This window comes from Brassica oleracea, chromosome C4, assembly GCF_000695525.1.
Source record: "Brassica oleracea var. oleracea cultivar TO1000 chromosome C4, BOL, whole genome shotgun sequence".
Classification (NCBI taxonomy): domain Eukaryota; kingdom Viridiplantae; phylum Streptophyta; class Magnoliopsida; order Brassicales; family Brassicaceae; genus Brassica; species Brassica oleracea.
In genome coordinates, this window is record NC_027751.1 from 24963851 (window position 1) to 24976768 (window position 12918).

Here is a 12918-nt window from a genome sequence, read left to right on the forward strand (position 1 = left end):
TTTAAAGAGTTTAACTCCACGTTTATAGCTTCTTTCCATTTGATCCAATCTGATCGTTGAGTGCACTCATAAATAGACGTGGGTTCATGATCCTCATTCAAATCCATAAGTTCAAGTGCTACCTTGTATGCAAATATATCATCAATGTCGACATTCTTTCTGTTCCATTGTATCCCAGACAAGACATAATTTATTGAGATCTCATTATTATCAGGGCCTTCAGTACCTTGAATCTTGGCGTCCCAAGAATCATGATTAGATATATCAGGGCCAGCTGCATCCAAGCATTCATGATCGGCCGCGATCGCTATTAGGGTTTTGGGATCGGCCGCGGTTTAGTCCCGGGATTTAGGAATGGCTGCGGCCGTGTTTAGGGTTTCAACAACCTCGGTTTCATTCTTTGCACCTTTCTTAGTTTTTCGAGAGTTCTTATCTTTGGAACCTATTGGTCTACCACGTTTCAAACGTTGTCTAGACTCTGTAGCAACTTGATTGTGTCTCTCTTGAACATCAATTCTGATTGGTGCATTAGCAACTGGTATATATGACTTAGTCACTCTTTTCGGGTCAGCAAAGGAATCTGGCAATTGATTAGCTAGCTTTTGTAAATGTATAGTCTTCTGGACTTCTAAATCACATTCCTGAGTCCGACGAGCTTACCAAGATAAGAATGTTTGATTCCATGTAATCTTTTTTTACCAACATATTGCTATCTCCCCCTAATGTTGGATGTTCAGATTCATCAAAGTGACAATCCGTATACCTGGCCTTAAATAAATCACCAGTAGTTGGCTCAATGTATTTTAGAATCATGGGGGAATCATATCCAGCATATATTCCCATCCTCCTTTGAGGTCTCATCTTTGTTCTCTGTGGTGGATCAATTGGTACATAGACGGCACAGCCAAATGTCTTAAGATGGGATATGTCTGGCTCATGACCCGTAAGCAATTGTGATGGGGAGAATTTATGTTCACTAGACGGTCTGATACGAATCAGTTCGGCCGCGTGCAAGACCGCGTGTCCCCAAGCTGTGGCCGGAAGCTTGGACCTCATAAGCAATTGTCTAGCTATTAGCTGAATTCGTTTTATGAATGATTCGGCCAAGCCGTTCTGTGTATGTACATGTGCCACATAGTGTTCCACACTTACCTCCATGGACATACAATAATCATTAAATGCTTGGGACGTGAACTCACCAGCATTGGTCTCTATCATTCCGACCTTAGCATAGTAAAAGGCCAGTAGAGAGCGCATGTATAGACTCTAGGACTTTCTTATAGCCATGGCCGATCTCTATGATCTGAAGGAACTCTTTGTTTCTCTCGCCCTTAGTCTCAATATGAAAGCCATTCATTCGAATCTCTTTAAAGCTCAATAGGCTTCTCTTAGAGTTGGGTGAATACAATGCATCAGATATCTCTAGATTCGTACCCTTAGGCAACAGGGTGTTAGCCTGGCCGTAGCCCTCTATGAGGTTGGCTATACCCGGAATGATACTTTAGAGACTTCATATAAAAACTTTCATTCATTAATAAAATAAGTTCAAAGCAATCAAAACATAGAAAACATAAAGCAAAGAACACGAAAACATAGATGTCGAATTCAACTTCATTCTTTTAAACAATCTGAAGTTTCATAATCCATAAGATCGTCTCGTTCATGATTGAAATCATCTTCACCATCTTGATAAGTCATATGAGCTTCAGGATTCTTCCCTTTCAAACTCTCTTTGTAGAGGTCAACGAGATGTTTGGGAGTCCTACATGTCTTAGCCCAATGATTATCCATACCACATCTATGATGTACCACGGCCTCGGCCATGTCCATGGCCTCCATAGGTGCCCCGGCCATATGAGTTGCCTCGGCCTCGACCAAACGAGTTACGGCCTCGACCACATCCATGCCACTTTCCACGACCACGGCCGTGTTGGCTATCACTCTGAACATGGTTCGACTCTTTCTTAGCCTCTACGGTCGCATGTGTCTCAGGTAATGGGTTTGTTCCGGAGGTCTCAATTCACTATTTCTCATCAACATCTCATTGTTCTGCTCAGCGAGCAAGAGACAAGAGATCAGATTAGCATAAGTAGAGAAGCCCTTCTCACGGTACTGTTGTTGTAACAACACATTACTTGTATGGAAAGTGGAAAAGGTTTTCTCAAGCATATCCTTATCCGTTATATCCTCATCACAAAGTTTCAACTTTGAAACTATTTTAAACAGGGCCGAGTTATATTCGTCCATGGACTTAAAGTTCTGGATTCTGAGATTCCTCCAATCATACATAGCCTTTGGTAATAACACTGTTCTCTGGTAATCATATCTCGTTTTCAACTCTGTCCAAAGGTCTAGAGGATTCTCAATAGTCAAATACTGATTTTTGACACTCTCAATAAGATGATGGCGTATAATTAATATCGCACTGTATCTATCTTTCTCACTTGCATTATTGTCCTCGGTGATACATTCACCAAGTCCCTTAGATTTTAAGATGATCTTAGCATCAAGTGCCCATTGCAAGTAATTATCTCCAGAGAGACTTAGGGCAGCAAAATCTAAGTTGTTGATTTTCGACATCTGAAATCATATGTTTCATAATTTATATTTAAAGGTGTTCAAGTGAATGCAATCAATATGGTCAAGCAATCCGGATTCTAAGTATGATGCAAATAGGTCATTCGTATATGATGCATACATGTTCAATCTTAGCATTCAGATCATGCAATCAGTTCGTACTATTATGCATGCATGATGCAAACAAGCCGCACGACTACAATCTTAGCAAACGGTTTCAATGAAATCAATGTCATTCGTTTTCAATCTTAGCAAACAGTTTTCTAAGAGTTCAATGTATAATTGCAATCAAACAGTCGAGCAATGCATCAATTAGGGTTCATTCGAGATTGTATGAAAACTATCAATACTAGCCGGATTATTATCAAGACGAGAATGCATAAATCATTTAATCTAGCAAGCGATTTCTATTTCAATTCAAGCATTCGGTTTTAATCAATCAAACAAGATAGTATTTGATTTTAATTTCAAGACATTAGAGTTTCGATCAAACAATCAATACAACTTCAATTTGAAAATCTTTTAATCGGTTTTATCAATTCAAACAACCACATTCAAGAATGAGATTATCAATCCTAGCAATCGATTTCTATGTGATCAAATTCAATACGGTTTTAATTAATCAAGGCTAGCATACTATATCCAAACATACAATCATTCAAACAATCAATTTCGATTCAAAGCATTAGATTAGGGTTCGTTTTAATTCATTCAATCAATCAATGATTTCGAATTAGGGTTTATAAAATCGAATGTGTTTTAGTATTAGGGTTTTAAATAAAATTGATTACATGCATTCATGCAATAAGCATGTATGCGGCTAGGATTGTGGATATTAGGGTTTCGATTTTGATCTTAGATCATTGGGGTTTTGAGATTCAAAACCATGAAGATTTCGATTTAAATTGATCAAACAATCAATCTCGATTAGGGTTTGGGGTATCGAACTTATGATTATGAGCTTCGATTTACTCATTGGGGTTTTGATCTATTACCCTATGGTTTTGATTTCAACATTAGATCATACTATTAGGGTTTGTAGTTTTTATGGAATCGATTCTTATCAAACAATCAAATTCGATTATGGGTTCTCTTTAAGGTTTCGAATTACCTTAACCTCAAGTAGGGTTGAATAGACCACCAAAGAGATGAACCGCGAGCTGGAACTGATCGGAACGCGAGCTGATGTTGTTGCGAGCTGTCTGATTGCTGAGATCGGGAACGCGAGCTGTCCAACGTGCTGATCGGGTTGCGAGCTGTCCGCGAGCTGTCTGAGATCGTCTTGTTTGCGATCTGTGGTTGAACAAGCCGAGATCGTCTGAGCTAGGATCAGGAACGCCTTAAGCTGAAGCTGATCGGGAACAGATTGCAAACAAGGATCGGGATGTAAGGTTTCACGATCGAGATTAGGATGGTTCGCCGATTAGGGTTAGGGTTTTAGGCGGTTTGTTTTGGCTTAGGGATTTAGATTATATCGTGCTGATAACGTGTTGTGAAACTAGAGAATATAATCTTTGTATTCTTGTTTTTATCATTATTCATAAGCATATGGAGCCCTTTATATATAGGGATTTACACCGTCATAGAATAATGGAAAGACTAAAGAAAGAAAATACAAATATGAAAATAATACAAATCATAAACTAATAAGTAAAAGTCAAGATGCCGATTCTCTTTCTCTCTCTTCTCACGGTCGACTCTCTCTCTTTCTCCTCACGGTCGACTCTCTTTCTTTCTAGCATTGAGCCGGTTATGAACCGGACCGGTTATGGACATCCACTATACTATATGATTTATAACAAATAGGATTTTGTTGAATGTTATACAATTTTAAAATGAAATACAAAATCGAATAGTACAATTTTAATTTTGTATACATCTCATTATTTAGACCGACATCACGTAAACATTACTACGTAATACACATCTTATTCTAGAACTAGAAATGTAGGCATCACATGACTCCTCCTGATAAAAACATTAAAGCTTGTTTAAGTTTTTTTTCACGTAAAGTCGTATTAAAATCTTACCGTTATTTACGTACGTGGTAAGTGGTCCTGAATGAGACGAAGCACCATTCATGTCTCTCGGGTTAATCAAGGAAGAAAAATACTTAATTGAGTTAATTCTTGATTAAGGCTTGTTGATTTATTAAACAAAGGTTATAACGTTCATGTTTATGTTCTACTTTTATTTTTTAAAAATAATTAAAGAGTAGGTGAAACAACATTGATCGAATATGGTCCAAACTCTCATCTCACACCACATAACTGCGTGGTCACAAAATTTCAGGCAACAAACTGTTAACTATTTTTTAGTTTATTTGATGGTTGTTCACCAAAGACTAAATAAACATATCTCTGCTATACGTATTAATTTAGATTAGTATAATACATCCTCGCCCATTTTCCTTTATTTTAATTCATGATACACTGGATTACACACCCAAAATAAAATCACATTATTAAATTACTCACAATAGCTAATCGGTCCAAATAATACTCTATTCGTCTCGGCAGTGGGATTTCTTTAAATGATGAAAATGATTAAATTTTATTTGTAGAAATGAAGGAAACTGAAAGGAGACGTCGTAGCGTCGCCCTTTTCAAATGATGAAAATGATTAAATGTTTATGTGTGATTCCAGTGTAGCCAAAGAGTATCTAGAATTCTATTTATATTCTACAAATTTCCCTTTATCAATCAAGATTTAAATTAGAACTGAACCGGCGCTGGAACTCACTTTTGAATCTCTCGCTCTTCTTCATCACCATGGTCTGTTCACACTTGTTCACTTGCTTCCTTCCGCTCACGAAACTGCGACTGCTTGGTGGATGGAAGCTCTGCTGTGTCCCTCGACGGAGATGGACGAGACGAGGCTTAGAACCAACCCTATCGGTGTCTCTCTCTCTCTCTGGTTCATCGTATCTCCGACGACAAGCCCGAAAGGCCCATCATTTGCACTCTGCCCTACCGGTTATTCAACACCTGCTCTGGATCTATACTCAAATCCGCCGAAGATGACCTCCGCAGCCTTCGGAAATGTGCTCTGTTCCGGAATCTACCGGGTAGCTCGCTCAATCATCTTCAATGTGCTCGAGAACGACCAAGCGGGGAGTGTTGAGGATAATCTTGAAAGTAGCTTAATCCACTAGCTAACTTAAAACTAGATTGATTAGGAAACACATCTTATTTAGGAGTTATCTAAATAAGATATACCTAGTGTGTTTAGGAATATAAAAGTCTCTATATAAGAGAATGGAGAGATGTGCCATTAATGTGTGAGTTTAGAGATTGATTTGTGAGAGCTTAGGTTTTGAGTGATTTTCCTAAGTTAATAAGGAAGGATTTCTTATATACATTGGTCTCTAATATCGTGTGATCAGAACAATAATTGGTATCAGAGCCAGCAAAAGAAAGAACTACAACTATGGGTGATTTATCAGCCATCGTCAACAAACCTAAGGAGATATCCTCTTCCACGATCAGCTGCCCTATGCTAACGTCAACAAATTATACAGTATGGGCGATCAAGATGAAGATACTTCTTAAGGTTCACAAAGCATGGGAGTTCGTCGAAACTGAGTCGACAGAAAGTGAGAAAAACGACATAGCGATTGCATTACTCTTCCAATCCATACCTGAAGCCCTTATTCTCCAGTTGGGAGAGCTTATCTCGGCAAAACAAGTCTGGGATGCGATCAAGGCTCGACATCTAGGAGCAGACAGAGTCCGGGAGGCAAGGTTGCAAACTCTAATGGCTGAGTTTGACCGCTTAAAGATGAAAAACAATGAATCAATCGATGACTTCTTCGGCAAGCTATCCGAGATATCATCAAAATCAGCTGCTTTGGGTGAAACTATTGAGGAAACTAAACTTGTTAAGAAGTTTCTCAAGAGTTTACCTAGAAAGAAATATATACTTATGGTAGCTTCGTTGGAACAAGTCCTTGATCTAAAGATTACAAGCTTTGAAGACATAGTAGGACGTTTGAAAGCGTATGAGGAAAGAATATGTGATGATGAAGATGATAGTCAAAACGACCAAACTAAACTCATGTATGCTACCTCAGAGTCAACAAACGGACAATATTATGGAGAGTACAGAGGCAGAGGCCGAGGAGGAAGATCATACGGTAGACGCGGTCGTGGGAGATCATACAGAGAGATAGATTACTCAAAGGTTACGTGTTTCAGGTGTGATAAGCTTGGACATTTTGCTTCAAGCTGTCCTGACAGGTTGTTAAAGCTACAGGAGGCATATGAAACCAAGAATGATGAAACACACGAAGCTGATGGTCTGCTTATGCATGAGATTGTGTTTCTTAACGAAAAAAACGTCAAGCCAAAAGAGTTCGAGACAAGTACTGATAGCAACAGAGTGTGGTATTTAGACAATGGTGCGAGCAATCACATGACGGGTGTGCGAGATTACTTCAAAACTATTGATGAAAGTATTACTAGGAAGGTTCACTTTGGAGATGATTCACGAGTTGATATTAAAGGTAAAGGATCTATACTGTTCGTAAGCCAAAACGGAGAACAGAAAGTTCTTGCTGACGTCTACTTCATACCGGACCTCAAAAGCAATATCATTAGCCTTGGTCAAGCGACGGAAGCTGGATGTGAAGTAAGAATGAAAGAAGAATATCTGACACTCCATGATAAAGAAGGAAACCTCATCGCCAAAGCAAAGAGATCACTAAATCGACTATACAAAGTTCTTATGGACATTGTTCATACAGAATGCTTCCAGGTATCCACTAAAACGGAGTACAGTGTTTGGCACGCACGCTTAGGTCATATTGGAGGAACCACAATGAAGTCAATGGTGAAGAATCAACTTGTCCGAGGTATACCAAAACTAAACGTTGAGAGCGAGATATGTACTGCGTGTTTACTTGGCAAACAAACAAGGAATTCATTCCCCGCTGCAACATCTTTCCGTGCTACCAAGAAGCTCGAGCTTGTTCATGGAGACTTATGTGGTCCTATATCGCCATCAACTGCAGGAAGAAGTAGATATATCTTTGTGCTTATTGATGATTATAGTCGATACATGTGGTCCATCTTGCTGCAAGAAAAAAGTGAGGCTTTCGAGAAGTTTAAAAGGTTTAAAACAATGGTGGAAGGAGAAACAAGGGAGACTATTAAAACCTTCCGAACCGACAGGGGAGGAGAGTTTACATCTACAGAGTTCAATGCATTTTGCGAAGCTACAGGAATCAATAGACACCTTACGGCACCATACTCACCTCAGCAAAATGGAGTGGTGGAACGTCGGAACAGAACACTGATGGAGATGACAAGAAGCATCTTAAAACACATGAATGTCCCCAACTACCTTTGGGGAGAAGGAGTTCGACATTCTACCTATTTAATTAATCGTATTGCCACGAGGGTCTTGGTAACACAGACTCCATACGAAGCTCTAAAGGGAAAGAAACCTACTGTTGAACACATACGAGTGTTTGGGTGCCTAGGGTTCGCAAAGTATGATAGCCATCAGCTGAAGAAACTTGATGACAGAACAAGAACTCTGGTTCACCTAGGAATAGAGCCTGGATCAAAGGCATACAGATTATTTGATCCTAACACTCGGAAGGTAGTTGTAAGCAGGGATGTTGTCTTTGCAGAGGACAAAGGATGGAAGTGGGATGTATCGACCAATAACAACTCTGAAGATCAACCTGGCATGTTCAAAGTCTCGTTTGGAGAACATGGTAACAATGGAATACGAGGAGAAGAGGAAGAGGAAGAAGTACAAGATAAGAGCCATAATTCTGATTCTCGCCTTAAAGAAACAGATGAAGAAAAGGAGTCCTCTGTCTCAGATACAGAGCAAGTTCAAGAATTGGTGAGAAGATCAACGAGAGTCACAAGGAAGCCAAGCTACTTAGATGACTATGTGTACCTAGCTGACATTGAAGGTGACAAACTTCTGCTGCTCATAAACGATGAGCCATGGGATTTTAGCGAAGCCATTGAAAAACAAGTGTGGAAGGATGCGTGCAAAGAAGAGATCAACTCGATAGTAAAAAACAACACTTAGGAATTGGTTGATCTCCCTCAAGGAGCAAAAGCTATTGGACTTAAGTGGATTTTTAAGATCAAAAGGAATTCTGATGGGAGTATAAACAAACACAAATCAAGATTGGTTGCAAAGGGATATATACAAAGGCATGGCATCGATTATGAGGAGGTGTTTGCCCCCGTCGCACGCATAGAGACAGTAAGATTCATCCTCGGTCTAGCAGCTTCTAGAGGATGGGAAGTACATCACCTTGATGTCAAAACAGCATTCTTAAACGGTGACCTCAAAGAGACTGTGTACGTCTCGCAACCGGAAGGATTTGAAGTCAAGGGGAGTGAAGGAAAGGTTTATAGACTTAAGAAGGCATTATACGGTTTAAAACAAGCTCCAAGAGCCTGGAATGAGAAGTTAAATCAAGTACTTGAGGAGCTTGAGTTCGTGAGATGCAGCAAGGAACCTTCACTATACCGGAAGCGTGAGGGAGATGAGCTTCTACTAGTAGCAGTCTACGTGGATGACCTTCTCATCACCGGCTCAAAGGTAACCATGATCAACGAGTTCAAAGCAGGAATGTCCTCTAGGTTTGATATGAGTGACCTTGGTCTATTGACGTACTACTTGGGAATTGAAGTACTTCAGTTCAAAGGTGGTATTACTCTGAAACAAGAAAGCTATGCCAAGAAAATATTAGACGAGACCAAGATGGCTGATTGCAATGCAGTACAAATACCTATGGATGCCGGTTTACAGCTTTCCAAAGCTCCAGAAGAACGAAATATAGATGAAAAGGAGTTTAGGAGAATTATTGGGTGTTTGCGCTATCTACTTCATACCCGACCAGATATGTCATACTCTGTGGGAGTCTTAAGTACGTATATGCACGAGCCAAAGGAGAGTCATCAGGCCGCTCTGAAGCAAATGCTAAGATATCTGAAAGGTACATTTGCGTATGGACTTAGATTCATGAGGACGGATCAATCAGAACTGATTGGATACTCTGATTCATCCCATAACGTGGACCTCGACGATGGAAGAAGCACAACGGGACACCTGTTCTATCTAAATGAGTGCCTGATCACTTGGTGTTCATCAAAGCAAGAGACTGTTGCCCTCTCATCCTGTGAAGCCGAATTCATGGCAGCCACCGAAGCAGCAAAACAAGCCATATGGTTGCAAGAACTCCTTGGAGAAATCTTAGAGAAAGAAAGCAAGAAAGTGGTGATAAGGCTAGACAATAAGTCTGCGATAGCTCTCACCAAGAATCCTGTATTCCATGGTCGAAGCAAACATATACATAAGCGATACCATTTTATCAGGGAATGTGTCGACAACAATCAAGTCGAGGTAGAGCACATCGCAGGCAACTTGCAGAAGGCGGATATACTAACGAAAGCTTTAGGGAGAATCAAGTTCAAAGAGATGAGAGAGCTTGTTGGAATTCAAGATTTGAAAGATGGTGACTTCAAGATTAAATGGGAGAATGTTGAGGATAATCTTGAAAGTAGCTTAATCCACTAGCTAACTTAAAACTAGATTGATTAGGAAACACATCTTATTTAGGAGTTATCTAAATAAGATATACCTAGTGTGTTTAGGAATATAAAAGTCTCTATATAAGAGAATGGAGAGATGTGCCATTAATGTGTGAGTTTAGAGATTGATTTGTGAGAGCTTAGGTTTTGAGTGATTTTCCTAAGTTAATAAGGAAGGATTTCTTATATACATTGGTCTCTAATATCGTGTGATCAGAACAATAGGGAGGTCTCCTCCGCTATGTTCCAGATCCGACATCGCAGCACACTGCTACTCCTCGAACTGGTTCGCCGGTACGCCTGTCGACGATAACACCGCAGCCTTCATTGCTGCTGTTCACGCTCCAACGATGGAGCCGCGTCATTTTGGATCGTCACCTGCTTGGAATCTGGAACCGTCAACTCTCCTCTGCACTGCTTCTCTACCTCCACCGACAATCAATTACCGCATCTCTCCAAAGGCCGGCGCATCTCCCCTCCGTCTTCCCGTCGCCTCATGCAGCCCCCTTGTTACACGAGCTGGACTTGCACAGATCCGGAACTTCTTGGGCTTGGCCATATGTGTTTGGCCCATTATCTGGTTGCTAAGAACTCATCAGCAAAGCCTCCAAGCGCACTCATCCACCACCACAGCACTTTAAGATATCATGGACCTGGACCTCAACTCATGAGGATGTACCGTCGACGACTCTGTGTGTAGTCCTACTCCGGCAGCCTCTCCGCACCTCATTGCAACGTCGGGAGATCCAAGCATCTTCAGAGACGGTTTTCAACCGTTCTCACTTCAACGTCGATTTCAATTTTTTTGTGTTCTTTAGAACGTGGGTTTTAGGATTACAAGTGAAGATTTTCTACGGGTTTCTTCTCTCCTTAGCCATCTCTATCTTCCATTATGTTTTAATTATGTTAGCTTATCTGCTTAGTGTCGAGTATCTCCGAGGTTGTAACCGGCTTAGCCCATCGGATATTTAATTTTAATATAAGTATTGGTGTTCAAAAAAAAGAAGAAATTATTCGGTTATTAAAAAAGGTTGAGAGTAATATGGTAGGGGTTGGCTATATGAAAGAGTACGAATGGAGCTAGGTATTTGAAATGAGTATTAAAAGAAAAGATGATAGGGCAAGGACCACTTCTTTATAAATAGAGTAAACATATGCTTTGCATTGCACATAACTCTTTTTAATGTCTACTTGCTTCTTTTCTCTAGGCCATCCACCATTATCATTAATCCTCCTTTTTCCACCAGGGTATGTATTCTTCATTTCAAATTTTTATGTTTCAATTAATTCACCAGTTCATCTTAACCACGGTTTACATTTCTTAAAATATGAGGAAATTAACAAAAAGACCTAGCCAATGAACTTATGCTAAAAACAAGAACTTTATATGCTAAGAAGAGGCAATGATTTTCGCAGATTAATTTACTATTCTCCTCTATAATGTAGATGATTTATGATTTACAATGTACTGATGATAGATCGCTTTGCATGAATACAAAATCGAAGAGAGATTTTGAATTACTACGTACAGAAAGAGTGGATTTCTCGACAAAGTTGTGCATGTGGGATATCAATGATATTCTGAAGGTAAATGAACTATATGGTGAGTGAACAAAAAAATAACTATATGGTGTCTTCTTTTTGTTTATAAATACTTGAATGTGTTTGGAGAGGCGACATTCGTGTTAATAAAATCTAGTATCATATGTTACATACGGCGACCATATTATGGGAGAGGAAAAGGAAAGCAATAAGGAAAAAAGGAAAAAGCAAAATATTATTTGAATGTATGTAGAAACGATAAGTCACAATCAAGGAGGCTAGTGGTGAAATAAAAGGCAGGCCATTTTATTCAATAAATAATAAATAACAACATTGGATGATGGATGGATGGTGCGATAATGGCGACAGCATGTCCCAACTGTCATTTGCCCCAGGATCTAGGACTCTCTCTCTCTCTCTCTCTCTCTCTCTCTCTCTCACTCTCCCTATCCCTAGCCAACCATTTCCCATATTTAATTGATAATTTAATCTGTTTTCAATAAAAAAATTCTTAACAAAAACATCTCATAAACAGAAAAGAATTTTAATTACTAGTTTATTACTAATTTTAATGTAATTAATGAAATAGACCTAAATAAGGTTAGTATAACTTTTAAAATAAGGTTCTTTTTAAATATGACTCAAAACAAAAAGTTAAACAAAAAACTAACACATAATCTTTTTGAAATTTTTATTTGCCTTATTCACTCTAGAAATTCAGATTATTCAAGAAAATGTCTTCTTCTCTATTAAAAGAGAAGTACCATTTTTATCTACCATAAAAAGTTATACTAACCATATTTAGGTTCATTTCATTAATTACATTTATTTAATTATTTATATTAATCTATTCAATATATAAAGATATTATAATAAATCAATTTTAACTGTAAATTTAAATTTTATTTTTAGTTATAACAAAATGTTGAGAAAAAATCTAACAAAATCTTTGTAAAAATTTAAAATATTTTATTTAAATTAATACCATTGATTAATTTCGTAATTAATAATATATACTATTATACATTAATTTAAATAAAATTTTATTATGAAACAAGATAAAATAAAAGTGTATGCTATTTTTCAAATTTTATAATTATATTCTATATCTTCTTTATTAAAAGAAATACCATAAAAATCATACTAGGTCTATTTCATCAATTACTTCTATTTGACTATTTAAGTTAATCTATTTAATATATAAGATTTCTAAAAAATCTTATAAATTATATAG

General features: G+C 38.3%; 1 protein-coding gene across 1 annotated transcript; it reads left to right on the plus strand.

Annotated features, from left to right (window-relative positions):
* Window positions 1–5195: 5195 nt before the first annotated feature.
* Window positions 5196–11120, plus strand: LOC106340573. The gene is made up of 2 exons (XM_013779427.1): window positions 5196–5690; window positions 10368–11120. Exons 1-2 carry the CDS (start codon window positions 5411–5413, stop codon window positions 10781–10783), a joined length of 696 nt encoding a protein of 231 aa, XP_013634881.1. The 5' UTR covers window positions 5196–5410; the 3' UTR covers window positions 10784–11120.
* The last annotated feature ends 1798 nt before the right edge of the window (window positions 11121–12918 follow it).

Coding starts and splice junctions, on each gene's coding strand:
- LOC106340573 (XM_013779427.1), top strand. CDS start 5,411: ATGGAAGCTCTGCTGTGTCCCTCGACGGAGATGGACGAGACGAGGCTT. Junction 5,691..10,367: donor GCTCGAGAACGACCAAGCGG/GGAGTGTTGAGG, acceptor TCAGAACAATAG/GGAGGTCTCCTCCGCTATGT.